The sequence below is a fragment of the Tachysurus fulvidraco genome, chromosome 5, assembly GCF_022655615.1.
Source record: "Tachysurus fulvidraco isolate hzauxx_2018 chromosome 5, HZAU_PFXX_2.0, whole genome shotgun sequence".
NCBI classification, from domain to species: domain Eukaryota; kingdom Metazoa; phylum Chordata; class Actinopteri; order Siluriformes; family Bagridae; genus Tachysurus; species Tachysurus fulvidraco.
In genome coordinates this window covers 19,260,980-19,280,382 of record NC_062522.1, presented here as the reverse complement: position 1 = coordinate 19,280,382, position 19,403 = coordinate 19,260,980, and the positions used below count along the sequence as shown (strand labels likewise).

Genomic DNA, 19,403 nt, shown 5'->3' with positions numbered 1-19,403 from the left:
ATGACATTAGCTCCGCCCATTGGAATGTTGCCTCAGTGATCAAAAAGGAGTGGGCGGAGTTAGTGCAGAGCGCGTGGGCGAAAGGCGCTGGAGCTAGAGATGAGAATTCCGGATCTTTTCAGTGAGTCAGATCATTTGACTCAGCTCACAAATAAGAGCCGATTCTTAAGATAAACGTTTGACCAGTGATAATTCTTCATCAAGCTATTGTGTCGTTTACGTTTTTATCTCTATTCCCTCTTATATTTCTCAGGTGGCTCTCAAAGTTTCTTTAAATTACGTGGTTCGAAGAGCTGATTCTTTAGCGAATGACACATCATCTGTCTGTTTGACTTTGCTCATTCCTTCTACATGAATAAAGTCCTTTATGTACACATAGTCTTTAGCTTAGACTGAAAGTGAAAGGCGGCATAGACTACAGAATATTTGCTAAAAAAAATTTCTTCCACCTTTTTAAATTTCTTCCACAAGCTGAAATAAAAATATGATTTTATTACTGAGATTAACTTTGGCCTAGACTAGATTCCATTTGTCATAGTAACATACTGTTATTATTACCACTATATGGGGTAAATTCAGATAGACAAACCAAGTATGTGGACACCTGACCATCACAGGCATATGCGGTTTTTCCCCAAACTGGTGCAACAAAGTTGGAAGCACTCATAAGATTATATAAGATGTCATTGTGTGCTGTAACATTATCAGTTTCCGTCATTGGAACTAAGAGGCCCAAACCTGTTTCAGGCTTGTATTTACTTTTATCTTCAACGGTGTATTGAAAATGTTTATTCATTAATAACATACAATAAATTAAACCAACATTATGTTAATCTTATGTACATATTATGTGTACTGTACATGCATCATAAATATGTTGAATGTATTAGTTGTGTTAGTAGTTTTATTACCTTACAATAAAAAGAAACATGTCATTTTTCATACATTTTTGGGGTGAACATAATTTTCTGATTCTGGTCACACCCATTTTATGTGATACCACATGAATTCAGTTGATATTTATATCACGTTTATATAATATCCACTGAGATTGTTTAATAAGATAAGTTCTGTCTTATACTTATCAGGCCAAGTCAGTCAAAATCAGTGATGCTTATTTAAACAGTTTCAATATACCTGAATTCTACACATACTTTATGTTTCTATTCACATACATCCTATTTACTTATGTTGGTGAAATCGTGGCCTAATGGTTAGAGAGTTTGACTCCTAAGGTTGTGGGTTCGAGTCTTGGGCTGGCCAAGACTTAGGCACCGCAACTGCTCCCCATGCGCTGCAGCATAAATGGCTGTATGTCTCTTTCTTATATTTACTCATTTATCAGATTCATGTATATTCTATAGTATGTGGTTTTCAGACTTCTGTATTCCTTTCTGTTTACTTACCTCCAAAACTAAATCTGAAAATTTAAACTGCTGTATCAATTTGAGAAAAAAAAAAATAACATGGGATATTCATATTTATCTATGGTTGTCTTAACTAAACATATAGAAAATGTTTGGCCCCCCTTTCAGCATTCCCACGATAAAAGTGGAAAGGGTCTAGAGGGAGTGGCATCATGAATGAATCACCACTAATGACTTCAATAGCTATGAATATGTAGACACAGAAATACGTCACACAATGGTGTCGCTGGGCAACACAGAGGAATTCTGCAGTCAGGACTGAATTGCAGCAGCAGTCTGTCAAGAGTCCCGTGACCCAAACGTCAAAGAGAGCTGACTTCTACTCAAGAGCTTAGGAAGCTGCCTGCATTGTGTTAGTACTATGAATATTCATTATACAGGAGCTGAATGAAAGGTCTCCCCAGTAATTTTAGGCAAACTCAGGCAGACGTTAACACATGGATTCGACTCAATTGAATTAACAGTTCATACACAAGTTTTTAGTTGAGGGTTAAAAACCCAACATGTAAGAATTTTCTATTTGTCTTTTTCATTGAAATCTTGAAGGTCAGTTTTTATATCTTGGCATCTAAAAAGTAAACAGGGTGATTAATGACTGGCTTGTTTGGATTGTAGGGGCAAGACACTCATGTTATGAAGGGTGTATTTCTTCAGAAAATTTGGTGCCACAACCATTGAGACACGCTCACAATGAGAAGGTCTCCTTTTCACTCAAGGGCCATGTGTGAAGCAGGAGCCTGTGGTTTCCACCTCACTCCCACTATTCATCACAGCATAGCCTGCTTCTTTTCTTCTTTCTCCCCCACTGGAGCACCCTGTGTCACACATCCACACTTATAAAAGCGTTCGTGCCAGGAGGCTGTGCTCAGGCTTAAGGGGTCACAGAACCAACATGGCAAGGTCATTTTGCTCATCCACCCTACTGCCTCCCACTTGTCTCTAATTCCAGAAACTCTCAGCAGAACAGAGGAACCCAGAGGCAGCACTCTTTTGTGTGCAGACTCGAGTGTGTCTGCTCCTCAAATTCTTTGTTAACGGTGGCGACACACCAATGAACTCTGGGGAGGTGGCGTGAGATATGTGTCTGAGACATATGGAGGGATGTTAACACATTTTTCATTCCATAGTTAACAAAATAACTCTCAAGTATATGCAAATATTCTTAAATACACTGTCAGTGGACAAGTGATCAATGAAGACAACTTTACCAATGAAGTGCAGAGTGACATGTTTAAGTGGACATCAATTACGACTTAATGCAGGAATTATAGCCCTTTTCAAAAATTTATAGGAAACGTGATGAGCTGCTAAGTGTATTGGACAGGTCTGTGTGTGTGTGTGTGTGTGTGTGTGTGTGTGTGTGTGTGTGTGTGTGTGTGTGTGTGTGTGTGTGTGTGTGTGTGTGTGTGTGTGTGTGTGTGTGTGTGTGTATGTGTGTGTGTGTGTGTGCGCGTGCGTGCGTGTGTGTGTTTGTGCGTGTGTGCTTTTGTGCGTGTGTGTGTTTGTGCGTGTGTGTGTTTGTGTGTGCGTGTGTGCGTGTGTGTGTGTGCGTGTGTGTGTTTGTGTGTGCGTGTGTGTGTGTGTTTGTGCGTGTGTGTGTGTGTGTGTTTGTGCGTGTGTGTGTTTGTGCGTGTGTGTGTTTGTGTGTGTGTTTGTGTGTGTGTTTGTGTGTGTAGGCTGGATTGTTTTTCTGCCCCCACAATAATAGAAAATCTGTCAGTTTTGTCGTTGTGAAACCTTTAGCTAGTCATCTTGAGGAAAAATGTTTGTTTGTTTGTTTGTTTGTTTTTTCAATGCAGAATTTCTTTTGGTTACTAAGTTTGATGTTAAGGTTCCTTTTGATTTAGAAACAACATTAATTAACTATATTTATCATTATGGCCAGGTCATTATGGAAGCTCCTCATATGAATAGTTAGACATCTTAGAATGCCTGCATGTGGAATTTGCATCTGAAATGCAGCTGTATCTTAACATAATGGCATAATTTATTAATAACTCATGCCATTATGATTTTGGGCCAAATTAATAGGGAAAAATGAAATTTCAAAATCTTTGATTTTCTCTGAGGCAAGCTAGTTGCTTTCTTTGGGGCATTTCAATTTATTACAAACATTTCTCAATCAATATCTGGTTAGTTTTGTTTGTGGTTTTCCTCTAATATTAGCTAAGAAGATAACTATCTATTTTTTGATAGTTTTAGACACATATATAATGTAAGCTAGCGAGCCTGGATTGTCTATTTTGTCTGTTTTTAGATAGTTAACTTAGAGCTTCATTGGTGACATTTGCTGTTAGATACCTTTTTTAGCAGCTACCTTTTTTGTTATGCTCCTAGTTTAGCACAGTTAATTCCTTTTATTTTAGAACTGAACTGCCAGTTTAGACTTGTTGATAAGCATGGGATAAATATTACATTGCTCTTCAGTTTCTGTGACTTTCAATTGTAAATTTAGTGTCTAACATGTACTGGTGAATCGGTGCAGTAAATGTGACAGTACACATCCATATGCGCACTTTTGCGTACTCAGCCTGACTGGAATTTCACACTGCAGTTGGAACAAAGTGCTTCCAGGAAGGAACCCAAGTGTCAGGTTGGAGGAAACAAGGATACTGGACTGAGGCAAGAGGTGTGGATGATCTTCAACATAATAGACCTCCTGGTGACCTGAATAGCTGACTTTAACACTCACACACATACATGTGTATGCCTACACACACACACACACACACACACACACACACACACACACACACACACACACACACACACACACACACACACACACACACACACACACACACACGTCAAGTTCTCTGATGCTGTGGTATTATAGCGACAGCTGGGACCATTGGTTTCTTCAGAGGTTCTTTTACACTTGTCACACAAACAGGAACTTTGTCCTCTTGTTTACTGTTTGTCTCATTTTGACCTCTTTGTCACTATGTGGGAGGCCATACTGTGAAATAGAGAGAGAGATTCTTATGATTGCCATTCATTATAATTGTTTCATTTTTTCTTTGTAGAAATTAACCTTTTTCTGTAATTTAACATTTTAATAAAAATTGTATCTTTCTTTTTTTAAATTATTTCTTTTAGGAATTAATTGTTCTTAATTAATGTACACCATGTGCACAATTTTTTTCTCTATTTGTATTTTGTTTTATTTTATTTGAAATGACTGTCATTTCATTGTTTTTGCAAAACAAATGAACAATTAATTGTTATACCAACAGAGCAAACTGAAACTGAAAAACTGTGTGAAAGAGAGAGAGAGAGAGAGAGAGAGAGAGAGAGAGAGAGAGAGAGAGAGAGAGAGAGAGAGAGAGAGAGAGAGAGATTTCAAAGAATGGTAAAAAAAAAAATATGAACATATGTTATGGATTTTATTTGTGTGTTGAATTACCTCGACCATTCTTCGTTTTAAAAATGTGCTGAAAAATGAGCTGTTCTGCCATCCCTAAGGATATGTAAGTGTCAGATATCCCACTCCACTCAGGTAAAATCAGCTAAAGTTGGCCAGTGACAAAACCGTCACTCTGAACAAAGCAAAACACCCTCAGTGCTATATCTCGCTTTCTAGCTCTAAAATAAGACAATGCTGAATGTGTGTTTTCAAAGTCACCAATCAAATCTTCTGCTACAAAAGTAGTTTTGGCAACAGCATGAAATAAGCTGCAGCACTTGGCAGAGAAATTTCAAAGAGCTTTGAATCTTTATTTTACCTAATGACTCAATTTACCTGACTTTATTATTATATAGCAGGTTTTTAGATGACTTTATTTTATATATGTCTCATTTTATCGTTTTAAAGGCTGACACGGATTTGCAGCAGGTAGTCTCACAGTTCCATGGTTCAGGGTTCAGTCCTGCTGAGTCATCAAAATATTATATTCATTTTGTACAAACACTCTCACACACAGTGCTTCTCCTTTGGTAATTTGCATCTTCTCATTTCCTTTGTTTGCTTCCCTTCCTCAATTCTCAGCTCCTCCCCTTTGAGACAGCACAGAAAGTGTACAAGGAACACCATAATGACCATAAACCTTATCACATGTTTTAGTATGTTTGTTCTCATATAATCATTTTAAAGCAAAACATCTTTTAATCTAAGGATTTAACTGACAATATTTGTGTGATTTTTTTTTTATTCCTACTGCTTGTATATTTTATACAAATGACCTTTTTGAGAAACCATTTTGAGTGCATTTTATAAGTAAGATTACAGCCACACTAATACAATACATCACACTTGCATATTCCTGATCCTAACATTTGAAGAGTTATTGTCCTTAATGGTTGTGCACTCTGATCAATTTCTTTTTGGGTGTAACCCTAGACAATTACACAAGAATTACACAAGAACTGCTAATAATCAGGCCATGATACTAATAAGGTACTACAGGTACTACAGAAAGGCCTGACAGAAAAACGTTAACAGTAGTCATAACTTCCAGTCTACCATACTACTGTAGAAAATGTGTGTAATCGGAAGGTCATGGGTTTGAACCCCAGGTCCACCAGGCTGCCACTGCGGGGCCCCCGAGCAAGGCCCTTAACCCTCAGTTGCTCAGTTGTAAGTCACTCTGGATAAGGGTGCCTGCTAAATGCCATAAATGTAAATGTATTCTACTGAATCAGTTGATCCATGCCTGACCAGGCTAAATCTCTTACTAAAAATTGTATAGGTTAATAAATGGAAGACAAAGACAAAGATGAAGATGAACAGAAGAAGAACAACAACAACAAGATAAATGATTCACACCACCACTAGTCAGTGTCTCTACATTTAATGCCACCCACAGACGGGAGTGGAGTTTGTTTCTCACCTTAAATGATTACAGATAAGAGATTATGCCAATAGAGTTATTTTTTTAACTTGTGTTCCTGCACTGGTTTCCAAATTTGGTCTTGAAATGTACCGTCTTGCACATGTTAGTGTTTTCCCTGCTTTAAACACACCTCAACACTTCGACTCAGGAAGGATTGTTAATCATTTGATGAGTCCGGTTTGTTTGGAGAAAGTGAAACAGAAATATGCAGGACATTGGGTACTCCAGGACAAGAACCTGTGGTGTATTGGTTGTTGGTGTGAATTGCCCTTGACAGGACCATTTCACACATACATAACATTCATACTTTAAAAAGTCTTTTGGGCCATTTATCATAATCTAATTAAAAGAGACTTCTTTTTAAAACCAAAGTATTTGAATCTAGTCAGCAGTAGTGAACATTGTAAAACAGTACCTTTATGGTAACCTTTACAAATGTACAACTTGACCGTCCGCTGTAGAAACTTGTGGAACTTGACTGAACTGAAAAGGATCCCTGAGCATTTTTTTAAAAAAGTTCTATAAAGGTTGGCAGGTGTGACACAGTTATTTAAAATATGCAAGTTATTTTTAGTCACTTATTTATGATATTTTATTCAAATATTTTAACCATCTCATCCTTCACATGTGCCGCTTGCAACTCCTTCGCGCACCACTAGAGGGAGGACGATTCACATTTTGAGCACAAAGGACAAACCAAGTGTTTCCAAACCAAGGTCTCTTAGCAAAATCAGAATCAGAATCAGTATCAGCTTTATTGCCAGGCATGTTTTCACATGCGAGGAATTTGTTTTACTGACATACTGCAGAATAACAATCATAATTGTTTTCTTTAATTTGTCCCATTTTTTTTCCTGTGTATTTTTTGTACAGTGGATAAAATCGGTGCAGTCTATTTCTGCAAAGCATGCATATATTTAGTGTTTTCACACTAAAAATAATACAGCATAAAACATAATTATGCAAGTTGCCTGGAGTCACGTGACCACACACACACACGTGACACACACACACGGAAGCGACTGTCATGATGCACATTACACACTGCTCCCAGGAACACAGGTAAGAACACGGATCTAGTTCTCTTCTTGTTGATAACGCCTATTGCCTGCCTGTTTTTTACATTTTGGCAGCATACTGTAGTAAAACAGAACATGAATACATTTCTGGAACAGAATCCTGAGCAGGTTTGCAGGGGATCCAGAGACAATCCGGCTAGAATGATGATTATAGGACTGTCTTCATTGACCTTTATGTCTTGCATAGATACAAATAGAAGAGGGGTGTAAAACTGGGCACTGAAATTTGTCAACTTTGGTGTAGTGTTTGATGCACCAGTCTACCATAAATAACATTCTCTTAGTATAAGAATGTAAAGCTGATGTGATCATTTTTATTTATTTTTTTTTATTTTATTTAATAATTTATTGCAGTACTAATATCCCCCAATGCTACTGCATGCACATTTGCTGTCTAACAAATGACTCAAATGTCTCATTTGCTGATTAATGGTGCAACTGTCACCATGAGAGAAACCACACACACTCTTTTAGGGCAACGTTAAGTCTAGAGCTCTTAAGGGTTCTTTACTTCTTTACTTTACTTACATCTGGGAATAGTATTTTCTGTTAGAAAGCTAAACTTGCTATAACCATGGCACAGAAAACTGATGGGTGGATATTATAGCAACAACGGCACTAACTATATGCATCTTTTTATGCAGCAAATATCTATATGGCCTAAAATATAGTTGTTGTTGAAAGTTTCTCAATCTCCTCAACATTAGCAACTAAAGTTGTGTGGGCCTTACAGTTAATGCAGTTATTAATGAATAGAAAATAATTTTTCACATGTACTATGTTTTCTCTATTCCTGAAAATATAAGCAAAAGCACATGAAAGTAAAAACCTTTCACTTGTTCAAACCTTTTAATTTCACAGAGCTTTCCTGACGTTCTTGCTTAAAAAAAAAAAGACCCGTGCCTCCTATTCGTTTCTGTATTTGCATTTGTTTAGAACATACTATCGATTTACTTTGAATAAAGTATTCATATTATGTTATTTTTAATATATTCAAAACATTAGTTAGAAGTTTTTTCCCAAACATTCAGTGAAAAAAAAAGAAGATTTGATTCTAAACATTTTTGATGGTGTAAGACGTAACACCAGGTACACCGTAGCACCAGCATGGCCTCCTGTCTAAAGAGAAAAATACCATTCTCATGACTTTCCAAATAAGGAGGATGTTAAAAATTCCTTAGTTTTATTTTGCACAAAAAGCAAGATGCATATGATAGATAGATAGATCGATAGATATTTTTACCATACATTTTTAATAAAAATTTTAATTATGTGTTAGAAAATGTAGGATCCTCTTCACATGGTTATCTGATTTGCTAGGAGCTTGGACTTGAAGCACAGTTCTGAGCCAAGAATCATTTCCAGGAAGGGGTTATTACCTCACCATGATTTTTTCCCCCAGTGCTTCTTCATACTTTAGAATCATTAATCTAATTATTTAGCCTTGTGATCAGCTCATTTTTCCAAAAAGTTAAGCTTTTTTACTTAAGATAGAATCATTATATATCGATATAGCCAATCATCACACTTTGTATCCACAGGTAAAATATGGCAGATGGTTGCTTAATTTCTTTTGTTTAATAAAAAAAAATTAGTATGGAATTAAGTCATTTAGAAAGAGATTAACATTCAGTGGAATGAGAGAGTACCTGAAAAACAACAATAAAAAAAATTGGTTGTCTTGCACATTTAGTCCTGCCTCCAGCCTGTAATCATCTTTTACCGTAACTGACACAGTCTTTTGGCCAAAGGTACTACAAAACTTTGTTGGCTTAACCTTGCTTATGTTGACTAACCTCCATAGTGGGACATTTATCATTAACCTGAATGTCTTCTTCTCTGGACTAGCTGATACTGGATTGCACCTCAGGACAATCAAGCGATGATTAGCACTTACGTACTGATTATTTGAATAAAATACCTATATTGCTTCTAGAACTATGGTAAATATTTTTTGAGAGGACTTTTGGCAACAAACTGACAGTTGAGTTTTAAACTTGATTATTTATACAATACATCATATTGAAATTTTTCTATGTTGTGAGAATCAGTGTGGAACAGATTAGCTAAATAATAGTAGCATTTGTTCCTGTAGAATATTAACCATATCTTGAACTGGAACACAATCACAGTTAAATAGTCAATAGTTCAGTATAAAGCATTGTCATTTTATATCAGTTGTTTCATAGAGATTTTTTTAATTGTAATGCTGTTTTTAGTGCTTCATTATTTTAGGGATGTGGAATTACTATCAGCAACTTAAATAAAATAAAATAAAATAATCAGTTATCAATATCATGATAATTACATTATAAATGGCTGCCCACTGCTCCGGGTGTGTGTTCACGGTGTGTGTGTTCACTGTGTGTGTGTTCACTGCTGTGTGTGTGCACTCTGGATGGGTCAAATGCAGAGAACGAATTCTGAGTATGGGTCACCATACTTAGCCGTATGTCACGTCACTTTCACTTTCTCTTTACAGTGTGCTTTTTTTTAAATCTGCTATCTACACTTTAAAAAGACTGACTGAAAGGGGCTAGCAGGGCTAATCACCCTTGTCTTTTAAAGACATCAATAAAAAGTCTGGCTTTTGTGGAGGAAAGCTCAACAGCACCACTAAAAATTGCAAGACAGAAAGACAGAACCATATAAAGATGCAATGCTAGGTCTGTTTTCTTCATAGGCCAGAGAGTACTATGCAGCCTGTCACTTATATATCAATTACAGTAGATGTAATGCATGACTGTAAATCCCCACAGCCATGCTCGCTCCGACATCTAGTGGAATGCCTTCTCAGAAGAGTGGCGGTTGTTATTACTGCAAAAGGGGGGCTAAATCTTGAAACTGGAACAAGCACATATGAATTTGATGATCACTTGTCCACATACTTTTAGCCAAATATGTATTTTGTGTATCATAAAAAAGTCTTCTATATATGTGGTGTGATAATCCCTACTTCTAGTCTCCTAGGATAAGTGTCTGTGCTTGTATAAAATGCATTGTGAAATTCAGGTATTTCCCATGTAAATCTTTGCAAGTTAAAATTTAGTTTTCTTACTATCCAAAGGGTTTGGTGAAGCCATGTGGAGGATAAGAGGGTGTCTGCTGCTCCTGGCCACAACATGTTGGCTAAGCGGCCATGCCAAAGACAACAAGGGTCCTCCACGTCATGTGTCTGTGGTTATTGTAGGTGCCACCGGTGACCTGGCCAAAAAATATCTTTGGCAAGGAATTTTCCATCTTTATGCCAGCCAAGTAGACAAAGGCCACACTTTCTCGTTCTATGGAGGCGGCCTCTCTTCAGCTGAAAAGGGCACACCGCTGCTTTTTGAGATATTTAAGGAGCTGAAATGCCCATCAGGACTTACAACTGAGCGTTGTGCTCTGGTTAAAGAGCAGTTCTTGCGACTGTCCCAGTATCTGCAGCTTAAGAGTGTGGAGGATTATGAGAAGCTCAGTGATCAAATCCAGTTGCAGCTCAAGCAGGAGGGCATGATGGAAGCAGGGAGGCTTTTTTACATGTCTGTTCCAGCCTTTGCATATGCCGAAATCGCAGAAAAGATCAATAGCACCTGTCGACCCCCAGCTGGAGCATGGCTCAGGGTTGTTCTGGAGAAGCCATTTGGACACAGCTTCAGCAGTGCCCAACTTTTATCCACACAGCTGTACAGTTTTCTGAAAGAGGAGGAGATGTACAGGATTGATCACTATTTAGGGAAGCAGGTAAAAGCCCAGTTTCTAGGTTCCTGAGATCCTGAATCCTATTGAGATTTATGTGGTATTAATTGTTTTATGGTTTTTCTTGCTGTAGGTTGTCTCCCATATATTGCCTTTTAGGGAAAAAAATCACAAACTTCTAAAGCCGATTTGGAACAAGCACCACATTGAGAGAATAGAGATTGTCTTGAAGGAAATATTGGATTGCAAAGGTAATGACTGTCATTCACACAGCCTTCTGCAAACAAGTGACTCCAACATACAGTAAAACTACTATGTTAACATTGTGATAGTTTTACTGTTGTATTGTTTTATGACAAATTTGCATAAGCCATCTGGCCAATGTGTGATATTCTTCTGCTCTGGCATTGACAGGCCGGATACAGTTTTATGACCAATATGGGGTCATCAGAGACATGCTCCAGAACCACCTTACAGAAATTATGACCCTCTTAATGATGAACATACCTGCGAACATCTCCAACAGCGAAGAAGTCCTACGGAACAAGCTCAAAGTCTTCAGTGGCCTTGAATACATAGATCGAAGCAGTGTGGTTGTAGGTCAGTATGAGGGCTATAATGCAGAAGTCCAGATGGAACTCAACAAAACAAAGGGTTATTTCAGCCTTACCCCAACTTTTGCTGGTGAGTATATGACTTTGGCTGCATTCAGCTTCTTTTGTGTTAGTAAAATAGTATTAGTACAGACATTGACCAGTTGAATTATGTTTGCAGGTGTGGTCATTTTTGGAAACAGTCCTCAATACGACGGCATTCCCATATTTATGTCATCGGGTAAGATGCTTGATGAACGTGTTGGATATGCTCGAGTTATTTTCAAAAATAATAAATTTTGCATTCAGGAATACAGCAGTGTCCACTGCAAGCCCAAACAGATTGTATTCTATATCGGCCACGGGAATCTCCAATATTCAGCAATTCTTGTTAGCAAAAATTTGTTTAAACCAGATGTGATAAACAGTGATTGGAAAGAGGTTACCGAGCATAAAGCCATTTCCGTGCTTGGGTTACCACTCTCTGACTATCACATCCAGTCCCCAGTGGTGCCCACAGAGGCCTATTATGAGCTCATATCTAATGTGTTCTATGGACGTAAGGATAGTTTTGTCAGTGCAGAGAACCTCATGGCCTCCTGGGCTTTCTGGACACCGCTCTTGAACAGCCTGGTCAATGTCGTTCCACGGCTATATCCAGGCGGTGCGGCTAACGGTGACCTCCTGAACATTCAGCTGCAAAGTCGGTCGGTTGGATTCATTAGTGATGAAGAGGTGAATGTGATTCAACAAGGTCCGGAAGAGAACTTCCAGGTTATGCAAGGAAAGTTCCGCAATGCCGACATGGTGTCTGCATGGTCTAAGGAATTAGTGGACCGCTTAGCCTCTGATCTGCACAACACGGCTGAAGAGGTTGTTCAGGCTGAAGGTCAATTTCATCTGGCCTTGTCAGGAGGTTCCAGCCCCATTGCCCTGTTTCTTCAACTTGCACAGCACCATTACACTTTCCCGTGGCACAGCACTCATGTGTGGTTAGCAGACGAACGGTGTGTGCCACCCACTGAGGCAGATTCCAACTTCCGTTCGATTCATGACCAGCTCCTGCAGAATGTCCATATTCCTTACTTCAACATCCACCCCATGCCAGTGCAGCTCAATCAGCGCTTGTGTGTTGAGGAAGATGGTGGTGCACTCCACTATGAGAAGCAAATAAATGAGCTAGTCAATGGTTCTCGTTTCCATTATATACTGCTTGGTGTAGGTGAGGATGGTCACACTGCTTCACTGTTCCAAGACAGCGGTCTGCAGAATAATGGAGACAAATTGGTGGCCCTGACTGAAAGTCCAATCAAACCTCACCAGCGGATGAGTCTTACATTCAGTGCCATCAACAAAGCACACAGGGTAGGAATACTGATCATGGGGAAGAGAAAACATGAGCTTGTAGTTCAGCTCAGTAGAATTAAAGGTAAAACTGCCAAGTATCCAATCACAAGTGTAGAACTAAAAGATGGCCATTTAACATGGTATATAGACTATGATGCACTTTTAGGATAAGATCTAGTAACCTCGGGAATACAAGGAAGTATGACTATATACTGCTAATTAAAATACTCAGGGACTGACTGGGTGTTTGGGGGGATTTGATAAATACTCTTATTACTTTTAAAAGTATTAAACACAATTTGCTATATTATTCATAAAGAAAGTTTGTGATAAAATATCAACATAGAAGTGGAACTGCCTTGAAATACTTAGGATGGAATTATAATAGTCCAGAAGGGGGGGGGGGTTGATTGGCAGTTGATTTTGAGTAATTCCAAATTAACCAAAATATTTTAAAGAGAAAACTGGGAGATCATCTTTTATTACTGTACACTTGTCTGCTATGTCACCCTTTGCATGACAAACTTCATAGCATTGTTTTCTATTCCACTGTGCTACTTGTTTTCTGTTCTCTGTGCCTTTCAGTTTGGTTACAAACCTTGAAACTGTGAATATTAATACGAAAAGACAATAAATTTGATATTTGAAATAGTTTATTGTGAGAGAAGGGATTTTTTTATGAAGATGTTTCAATCTAAAAGCATTTGCTGTGATCAGTTTAATAGATTACAGAGACTGCTTTTAATAGACTGCCTTCTGAAACGAGTATAGATACTCTGGGCCCATGTAGACTCAATTAGAGATGTTTTTAATGTGTACATAGTGAGAAAGGGTCACATAATATGTTAGGACTCGTCATGTAAAATAAAAATAAAAAAGTATGATCAGTAGAATATGTGTCTGGGAAGCTTTCATAAATCCATGGTCTTGTATATCACTGGCTTGAGTATTTTTAATGGTTGATTATTGTATATATAAATTTCTGTGGTCTTTCAGGTGTAGTCGCAGCATGCCAAGCCCATATTGGCTATTTAAGGCATTCCAGAAATATATAAAATGATATTTGTCACATTGTGCAACTATATAAAATACCTTAAGTGCCTTATCTGTTGTAATAGTTATTAATGTTGGAAGTCTGACACAGACCCAATAATGTTCATCCAATTTTTAAATAAAAAAATAAATGAAAAAAATAATAATAATACTATATATATATATATATATATATATATATATATATATATAAAATTGCATTTTGTCTGTGGAAAAAAAAAATTTTGGAGAACATGGAAAAGGGGGGTGGAATTTCCATTGATATCTACATAGAAATGACTTGAATAACTGATATTATGGGTGTACTGATAAACATGCATTATTTAGTGCCAGTCCGTTCAGTAGGTTTCAGACAAATCACACTGTATAAATGATTTTACAAAAAGTAAATAAAGACTTGTCATATAAAAGTAACTGTGTTAAACCCTTTTTTGTAGTAAGTATTAGCACTTAGCAGAAATGAACAGGCTGAGGGTTTAGTTGTTTATTTATATTAATGCTAAAGGATGAATATGAGTCATTCTTCAGAAATTAGTACATTTAATACATATTCAAATTGAATAATTTTTTGCATTTATTTGTACATTTATAATGATTGCTTCTGCAGAAGGAGTTACGTTGCTTGTTTTGCTATGAAAGCCTTTTCACTTTTTAGACATTTGGACAGCACTGTAATCTAATATCCTTTGTAACAGGAGCTCCCCAAGTTTCGCTGAAGACCTATCTCAAATTCAACAGGAGACTTTGAATAATACATGAGGCTATATGAAGCAGTGAGCCGGACCATGGTTCACACTCCAGGTTCGAGGCATGTTTCTCTGAACCAGTTTGGACACTGGCTATAGAACATCCAAAGGCAGCCTCTTATCATGAAGAATGCTGTATAGAGATAGTAATATTTGGTTGGTTTAACGTTTATGATTGTAAACTCATTCCTTCAGAATTTCTACTATCTCTTCTTGTGTCTTCTTGTACAATGAAATTTTATAAAGCATACAGAAAGATTTGTGCCAACATGATTTAAATCTCTATTAACATACTGTGTAGTTCAGCAGTTAAATGAGACCAGTCATTTACCTGTTGATATGATACAAGCCCATGAAAATACCAGTGAAAAGAGATAGAGCTCTGGTGTGGTATTCTCCTTAAAAAAGAGATATTATATTAATATAACATTAAACCTCTGATGGACCTACAGATTACTATAGATAGGATTTACTAGACGTAAATATACTCACACACTGGGGAGCATGGAAAGTCAGAATGATGGTGCAAAGTCCCTGGGTGAATGAGAGCAATCCGAATGTGTGATAAGCTGACCTGATACTCTTGGGTACAGGGTCAGTGAGAGTAAGGATCACTGCTAAGCCTTCAGCAGACAAAAAAAAATCATGCAGTTGTTACATTGTAAAGCAGTCACATGATGGACATGTGGAATAATGTGTAGCATAGTGAATGACCACCTGTAGCCATGAATGAAAACACAATGAGAGCTATGAGGTTGTTCAACAGCGGCTTTTCACAGTAACGGGAAGATTTTGGCCTGGAAAGGGATCGTTTAAATTAACATTCATTGCATTAATATGATTTAGATTACTTTTAGAAGTGAATGTTCAAAAACTGAATAAATGAATTAGGTTAATGAAACATTGAGGACATTAATAATAATAATAATAATAATAATAATAATAATAATAATAATAATAATAATAATAATAATAATGAGGAGATGAATAATAATTTTATGATTTACCTTGTCAGAATGTAAAACTGGGGTGTTAAAAAAAGCACCACAAAAATAAAAAGGACTATTTGGCTGCAAATGAAAAAAGCACACAATTTCAAAATGTCAGCACATGACTAAGACCCTAAAAACACAAACTGCAATTCACGCTGCATCATGCGTCAATTCTTATCTGTTTTAAAACAACTCGAGTGTTGCAAAATCTTGCCGAAGTCAGTTTCATATCAGAGGCTTACAATTTCAGCCGTTGGTTACGTGGAAGCCATCTGCTGCTCTGAAAAGCTGCATGAACCAAGAAGTGATGAAACATTTCTTTCCAAGGCACAGAGTCTCTCAAACATTCTGTGGAGATTCAAAAGTCAAAGAAGGTAACAGGTTGACTTTGCACAAGAGAAATGCACTTTAAAAGAAATAGCGTGGACAGTTAAAGAGGCAAACTAATTCTAATATGATAAAATGGAAGGATGCCGGAAATAAACTCACCAGAATACTATTGCTACAACATCTTGTTGGCTTAGTCAGACAATAAAGGCCATTTCACATGAACTTTGCATATAGCACCATCCTGTGGATGGACCCAGTACAAGTTAAGGATTTTGAACGTTCTGAATTATTTTCCATTTAAATAAAATGAAAAGGCATTTAGCATGTTCTGCTATGATCATGAGGTTGCTAAGGGCAAGTAAAATGTAAAGTAAAAAAAAAAAAAAGGACAGCAAATCTGATAAATATGAACATTTTAGTTGGCAATTTCCACATATTATATACCAATGCTAGTAGTTTAGTATAAATCAGTAGTACGATATGATGATACTAAACAGTAAACTTGTTTTTATGATCTCTCTGTGTAGATCATATCTGGTTCGGATATGTGATTTGGAACAGGTTTTATGCCAGATGACCTTCCTGACTCAATTGTGCCATTTTTATCCAAACTTGGGATCAGCACTGAGTTGACCCCTCAGTGGGTGGGTTAGATCCCTGTCTGGGAATGGAACCCACCACATGCTTAAGAGAGCACAGGAACCTGTCTCTGGACCACCAGTGGACATGATAAACCTTAAAGTAGTATATATTTGTTCCCCTAACTATAAAGTTCATTGTTATTTTGGCTTCTCCCTGGCTAGGGTTGCCACAGCAGATCATCTGGTCCACATATTAGATTTTGCAAATTTTACACCAGATGCTCTTCCTGACACCACCCTTCCTTTTTATCCAGGCTAAGGACCAGCACTGAGAGTTAATTCTTCATTGGCTGGGTTAATTCCGTACCCAGGAGTCGAACCCAGGCCACATCAATGAAAGCACTGGATCCTGTCACCAGGGGACAAATAAAGGTGCTAAAGTAATAGACAAAATCCTATTATGCCTTCTCCTTATATGCACCTTGGATAAATGCCAAGGACAATATCAATCATTTGGATACATTCCTCTTTGCATGCGCACACATACTGAGAACTTCCAAACAACTCATAAAATATGTAATTTTTCTTAAACTGAACTCTCAACAAACTACAGTTACATGTGTAACTAATCTCTTAATTCATCCTCGAGCATTGAGCACATAGATAATGTGAGCCACAATGTAATGAGAAACTGAAGAGTGATGTTAGTTTAGCAGAACCTGGAGAAAATGCTAGATGTTGCCCAATATCAGATGTACCACTTCTTAGAGTAACATGCCTCTAAATATTACCCATGTGTAGAAGACTCTGATTGAAGGATGCATGGTTGAGCAGAGCCTGGGCCCCAGCCATACTGATGATGTCTACCAACTAGTGGCCTAGCCTCTGCCTAGTCCCATCAGAATCAGAATCAGATTTATTGGCCAAGTGTGTTGACACACACAAGGAATTTGGTGCCAGCAGTTTTTGTACTCTCAAAGGTACAGACATAAATAACACACTTACTATACAAGAAAACAATGCAGATGATGAGATACAATGTAGGCAGAATGAGTATAAAATGTGGATATAGAACGAATAAATTATATAAAATATGAATATGAACGATCATTAATGTACATAAAGTGTGGTAGTGCAAACAACAATACTGCGCAATATTATGCTTTTGTGCAATATACAGCAGCACTAGTGTGTAATATACAGATGATTTGATGACTGACAGTCCTGATAATGCAGTACTTATGATATGAAGCAGTGAATATAATTATGGTGAGTTGTTGATCAGGGTGATTGCCTATCTGGCACTTTTCTCAGTGGTATGGTTTGATAATATAATGGCCACAAACTGGTCTAAATATTGCTGGGGGTGTTTTGTAGAGTGTAACAAGGAACATGACAGACGCACCTTCATTGAAAGCTGTACGATTCAATCTAGTGTTTCATTAAGATGAGTGATATTACCTTAGCATAGTATGTAGCATGTAGTCACTATTTTTTTGCCATCCACAATAGTATGGTTGACAATGGCTGTAATATACATATAATATATACATATTTGTATTATAATGTGACTTAGGCAGACAGTCATTTAGTCCAAAGGACAGATCCACAGGCACAGGTGACACGGTCAGCAAATTTGCTCCATAGTGTTCCAAACTAGATAAAGCAGAAAACCAAGATGTCTTTGAGAAGCCACAAGCAGGATGCTATGCCTAGTGGCCTGATTCTTTACAGAATGGAAATTATTAAGTGTAGAAGAATAAAGGCCGGCCATGGACTAGTATGACTAGGTGGCTATATGTCACATTCATGCCTTAGAGTTATCAAAAATGAATAAAATTCAAGGTATCTATACACATTACTGGCAAGCATTAATACATATTTATTGATTAACAACAATGATCCTCCTAAATTCTGTTAATAATAAAAAAAAACATTTAAATTATACTTTTCAAACATTATAAACAGCACAACCTAGTATATTTGAAAGAGCCATGTCCATTGTAATTGGCTGCTATGCTTGACGTCCAAACTAAAGAGAAACTCATTCGTTTCTGCACAAAGTTGAAAGAGACAGGTGGTATTTAGGCTTATTCATTCAGCACAGCTGTAATGTGTCATGTTTCGTGCGTGCAGTAATGTGATGCCGAAAGTGATCCCTTACACAAAATGTCTATTTTAGAGAATCGGTTGAAAGGACTTTTCTCTGTGGTTAAACAGAAACTTTTATACAGTTTTACATGCTCTTTTTTTCTCAGGGGACCTTAAGAACAATGCACAACAGATCCATGGTTCAATCCTGGGCTCAGGTTTCAAATGTCAAGGTTTCAAATGAGTTGCTGGTTTCCTCACATGGCCCAAAAACATATAGGCAGGGGAAGTGGCTACGCTAATTCGGCTGACTGTGGGGAAAGATCCCATTGAGGATTTATTCCCAGGATATGCACTTTGTGCCCAGGATAGGCTCTGAAGCCACTGTGACATAAAACTTTCACAGGAATATTGAAACTACAGCACCAACCAACAAATAAACATCAAATATGTTGCTACCACGGTTCTGCAATTGGTGGCTCAATGGTTAAGGTGTTAGACTAAACTAGACTGGAATCCCAGGCCCACAAGCTGTCACTGCCCATCCCTTAAGCAAGGCCCTTAAAAGATATATAATATAAAGGTAAGTTGCTCTGGATGACAGTGTCTGCCAAATCCTGTAAATGTCTAAGCACATCATAAATCTGTCATTAT

At 37.4% G+C, this 19,403-nt stretch overlaps 2 protein-coding genes across 4 annotated transcripts; one reads left to right on the top strand and one right to left on the bottom strand.

The window, feature by feature from the left end:
• Window positions 1-7,165: 7,165 nt before the first annotated feature.
• h6pd (hexose-6-phosphate dehydrogenase (glucose 1-dehydrogenase)) lies at window positions 7,166-13,607 on the top strand. 2 transcript variants are annotated; one of them, XM_047813244.1, is made up of 5 exons: window positions 7,166-7,321; window positions 10,406-11,061; window positions 11,150-11,267; window positions 11,431-11,700; window positions 11,791-13,607. In XM_047813244.1, exons 2-5 carry the CDS (start codon window positions 10,420-10,422, stop codon window positions 13,125-13,127), a joined length of 2,367 nt encoding a protein of 788 aa, XP_047669200.1. In that variant the 5' UTR covers window positions 7,166-7,321; window positions 10,406-10,419; the 3' UTR covers window positions 13,128-13,607. The 2 variants fall into 2 exon arrangements, with proteins under 2 accessions (XP_047669200.1, XP_027002777.2); XM_027146976.2 differs by lacking the exon at window positions 7,166-7,321 and adding an exon at window positions 9,172-9,321.
• Window positions 13,608-14,559: 952 nt separating this feature from the next.
• On the bottom strand, window positions 14,560-17,574 carry LOC125141168. 2 transcript variants are annotated; one of them, XM_047813246.1, is made up of 8 exons: window positions 17,450-17,573; window positions 16,237-16,318; window positions 15,990-16,095; window positions 15,763-15,825; window positions 15,473-15,552; window positions 15,248-15,378; window positions 15,087-15,153; window positions 14,560-14,888 (listed from the first exon to the last, which is right to left on the bottom strand). In XM_047813246.1, exons 3-8 carry the CDS (start codon window positions 16,061-16,063, stop codon window positions 14,800-14,802), a joined length of 504 nt encoding a protein of 167 aa, XP_047669202.1. In that variant the 5' UTR covers window positions 16,064-16,095; window positions 16,237-16,318; window positions 17,450-17,573; the 3' UTR covers window positions 14,560-14,799. The 2 variants fall into 2 exon arrangements, with proteins under 2 accessions (XP_047669202.1, XP_047669201.1); XM_047813245.1 differs by lacking the exon at window positions 16,237-16,318 and having other exon boundaries at window positions 17,450-17,574.
• Between the last annotated feature and the right edge of the window lie 1,829 nt (window positions 17,575-19,403).